General features: G+C 70.8%; 1 protein-coding gene across 1 annotated transcript in view; it reads left to right on the top strand.

Annotated features, from left to right (window-relative positions):
• The window catches only part of LPIN1 (lipin 1), a 69380-nt gene that overhangs the window by 48760 nt on the left and 17956 nt on the right, over positions 1-2664 (top strand). Inside the window, exons 9-10 of the mRNA XM_012727363.1 lie at positions 768-925; positions 1568-1637. Of these exons, the coding sequence (XP_012582817.1) occupies positions 768-925; positions 1568-1637 (228 nt within the window). The remainder of the gene's footprint in view (positions 1-767; positions 926-1567; positions 1638-2664) is intronic.

The raw sequence follows: 2664 nt of genomic DNA, 5'->3' as shown, positions 1-2664 counted from the left end.
AGGGAGGCTGGGTCTTGGCAGCGGGAGGGCCTCGGAGGTTGTCGGGGCCTTCCCAGCCGGCCCTGGGGGCGCCCCGCGGGCTTGCGGGAGGCCGTTCGCAGAGCCGTGTCTCCCGACAGTCACCGGTGAGGTCCCCGTGACCCCCGGCCGCCACCGACCCCTGACTTCTGTGGCCGCCCGGCGTGCCCTCTCCCACTCCTGCACCCACTGTCTCCTTTCTCCGCCCCGTGGCCTGTGTGGCTGTGGGGGGTGCCCCTCCCTGCCTCTCCGGCCTGCGTGCGCCCCAGGCCTGCCCCCTCCAGCAGTGCGTCTGGGGCTTGGCGAGTTTCTCGTCACGCAGGGACTGGGCCCCCGCTCGGGCCTGAGCAGAGCCCGTCTCCGTGATTCGTCTCTTCCAGGGTCCTCCTAGGTGGCCCTGACCCACTGTATTTCTGAAACTCCCACTTCACCCCCCAACCCCCGAGGCCCTGAAGGGCCACCAGTTAGAGGCACAAGGGGCCCGGGTCATTTCGGGGAGTTGGGGGGGTCATGCCTGGTGGGGCGCAGGGCTTGGTGTCCTGAGATCACCTGCTGGCACGTGCCGGAGAGACTTGGCGCTGGGGCTGGGGCCCCCGAGGCGACCACCTGGCGGCCTGAGTCCCATTCCAGGGGTACAGAGAGGTGGTCTGGGCGGGCACCGGGACCGGCCCGTCCCCTGGAGGGGAGCGGCCTGCAGCGCCCCCGGCCTGCCGGCTCTGCGCTGGGTCACTGGGCCGCCCCGGGAGCAGGGGGTGTGGACTGGGCCCGTGAGTGTGCAAACGCCGGCCCATGACCCCGAGTTTCCTGTCCCAGACGCCTTCTCGGAGCAAGCTGTATCCTACCAGCAGTTCGTGGACAACCCGGCTCTCATCGATGACCCCAACCTGGTGGTGAAGATCGGGAATAAGTGAGTCTGCGGGAGGCGTCGGCTTGTTTCGTGACAGCGTGCGGGCCCAGGCTGAGGGGCCTCGGAGCAGTGCTCGGGGCTGGCTCTGGCGCCGAGGGGCTGTGGGGCTGGCGGGCGGGTCACGCGTCTCTGTGCGCCAGTGGCCGTCCCTGCTGGCCTCGCTGAGCAGCGGAGCGCGGGGTCCGGCAGACCCGCAGGCTGGCCCTGAGGCCTGAGGCTGGTCAGCGGCTGCGCTGGGTGCCTGCCCCGGAAAGCTGTGCTGTCCGGCACCGCCGAGGTGGGCGCGGTGCTTTGCTAGCGTGACTCTCAGCCCGGCGCCAGGCGTGGGCACTTCCGCGCTTCCTGGGCGGCAGGAGGCCCCGGGCGGGGCAGGTGCGTGCCGGCGGGGGCGGATGCCCGACGGGCCGGCTGCCCGGTCGCCTCACGCCCCAGTGCTCGCTCCTTCAGCGTGGCCTGAGGGAGGCCTGGCGGGCACTGGGGGGGGGGGACCGGGGAGAGCTGGGGTGTAGCTGGGGTGTAGGCCGCGGGGTCGAGCTCCTGGGGACCCGCTGGGATTCTGGAGCTCTCCGTGCCTCTCACGGCGCTGCTGAGGTGTCCGGCCTGCTCCTGGGGCTCCAACGCCTTGTCCTCGCCCACCCTCAGGTATTACAACTGGACCACAGCGGCGCCGCTGCTCCTGGCCATGCAGGCCTTCCAGAAACCTCTGCCAAAGGTGAGCGTCAGCACGCGGAAGGCGGGGCGCTGGCGGGGGCGGGGGCTGGAGTCTGACCGTGGAAGCCACGCTGGATACAGCCCGCCCCGGAAGGTCTGGGCCACCCGTGTCCTGCCCCGCCCTCGGGGGCGCTGGCAGGGCTGGGCCTCCCCCTCCGGGTGAGGAGGCAGCGGGGCCACGTGTGGCTGAGTGGGCAGCGGCCTGGCCGCAGGGCGGCAGCACTGGCGCCCGCAGCCAGGGTGCTGCAGGCTCGGGCCTGACGCCGGAAGATGCCGCGGGGGCGAGGGGGGGCGGCGAGAAGGCAGCGGCCCCGCCGTCTCCCGCAGGCCTCCTGCCCGGCCCCCCAGCAGCCCGCGGGCGTGGCGGGGCATCTCGGAGCGGAGCTGCCTGGGATCCGGCTGCCCGGGTCCTCCTGGGTGTGCATGTGTGCGCATGCGTGGGTGCATGTGTGCGCTGTGCACGCGTGGGCACACACGTGGCCTGCGCACCTGTGTCTGAACGGTGCCTGCGTGGGTGCATGTGTGGGTTGTGCACACCTGTCTGGATGTGTGCACACGTGGGCACACAGGTGGTGCACACGTGGCACACAGGTGGCCTGCGCACCTGTGTCTGAACGGTGCCTGCGTGGGTGCGTGTGTGCGCTGTGACGTGTGTCTGGATGTGTGCATGCGTGGGCACACACGTGGCCTGCGCACGTGTGTCTGAACGGTGCCTGTGTGGGTGCATGTGTGCGCTGTGACGTGTGTCTGGACGTGTGCACGCGCGGGCACACACGTGGCCTGTGCACGTGTGTCTGAACGGGGCCTGCGTGGGTGCATGTGTGGGTTGTGCACGCCTGTCTGGATGTGTGCACGCGTGGGCACACAGGTGGTGCACACGTGGCACACAGGTGGCCTGTGCACCTGTGTCTGAACGGTGCCTGCGTGGGTGCATGTGTGCGCTGTGACGTGTGTCTGGACGTGTGCACGCGTGGGCACACACGTGGCCTGCGCACGTGTGTCTGAACGGTGCCTGCGTGTGTGCGTGT

The sequence above is a fragment of the Condylura cristata genome, unplaced genomic scaffold, assembly GCF_000260355.1.
Source record: "Condylura cristata isolate star-nosed mole 26May11 unplaced genomic scaffold, ConCri1.0 scaffold00020, whole genome shotgun sequence".
In the NCBI taxonomy this organism is placed as follows: Eukaryota; Metazoa; Chordata; class Mammalia; order Eulipotyphla; family Talpidae; genus Condylura; species Condylura cristata.
This window is presented reverse-complemented; position numbering and strand designations above follow the sequence as displayed.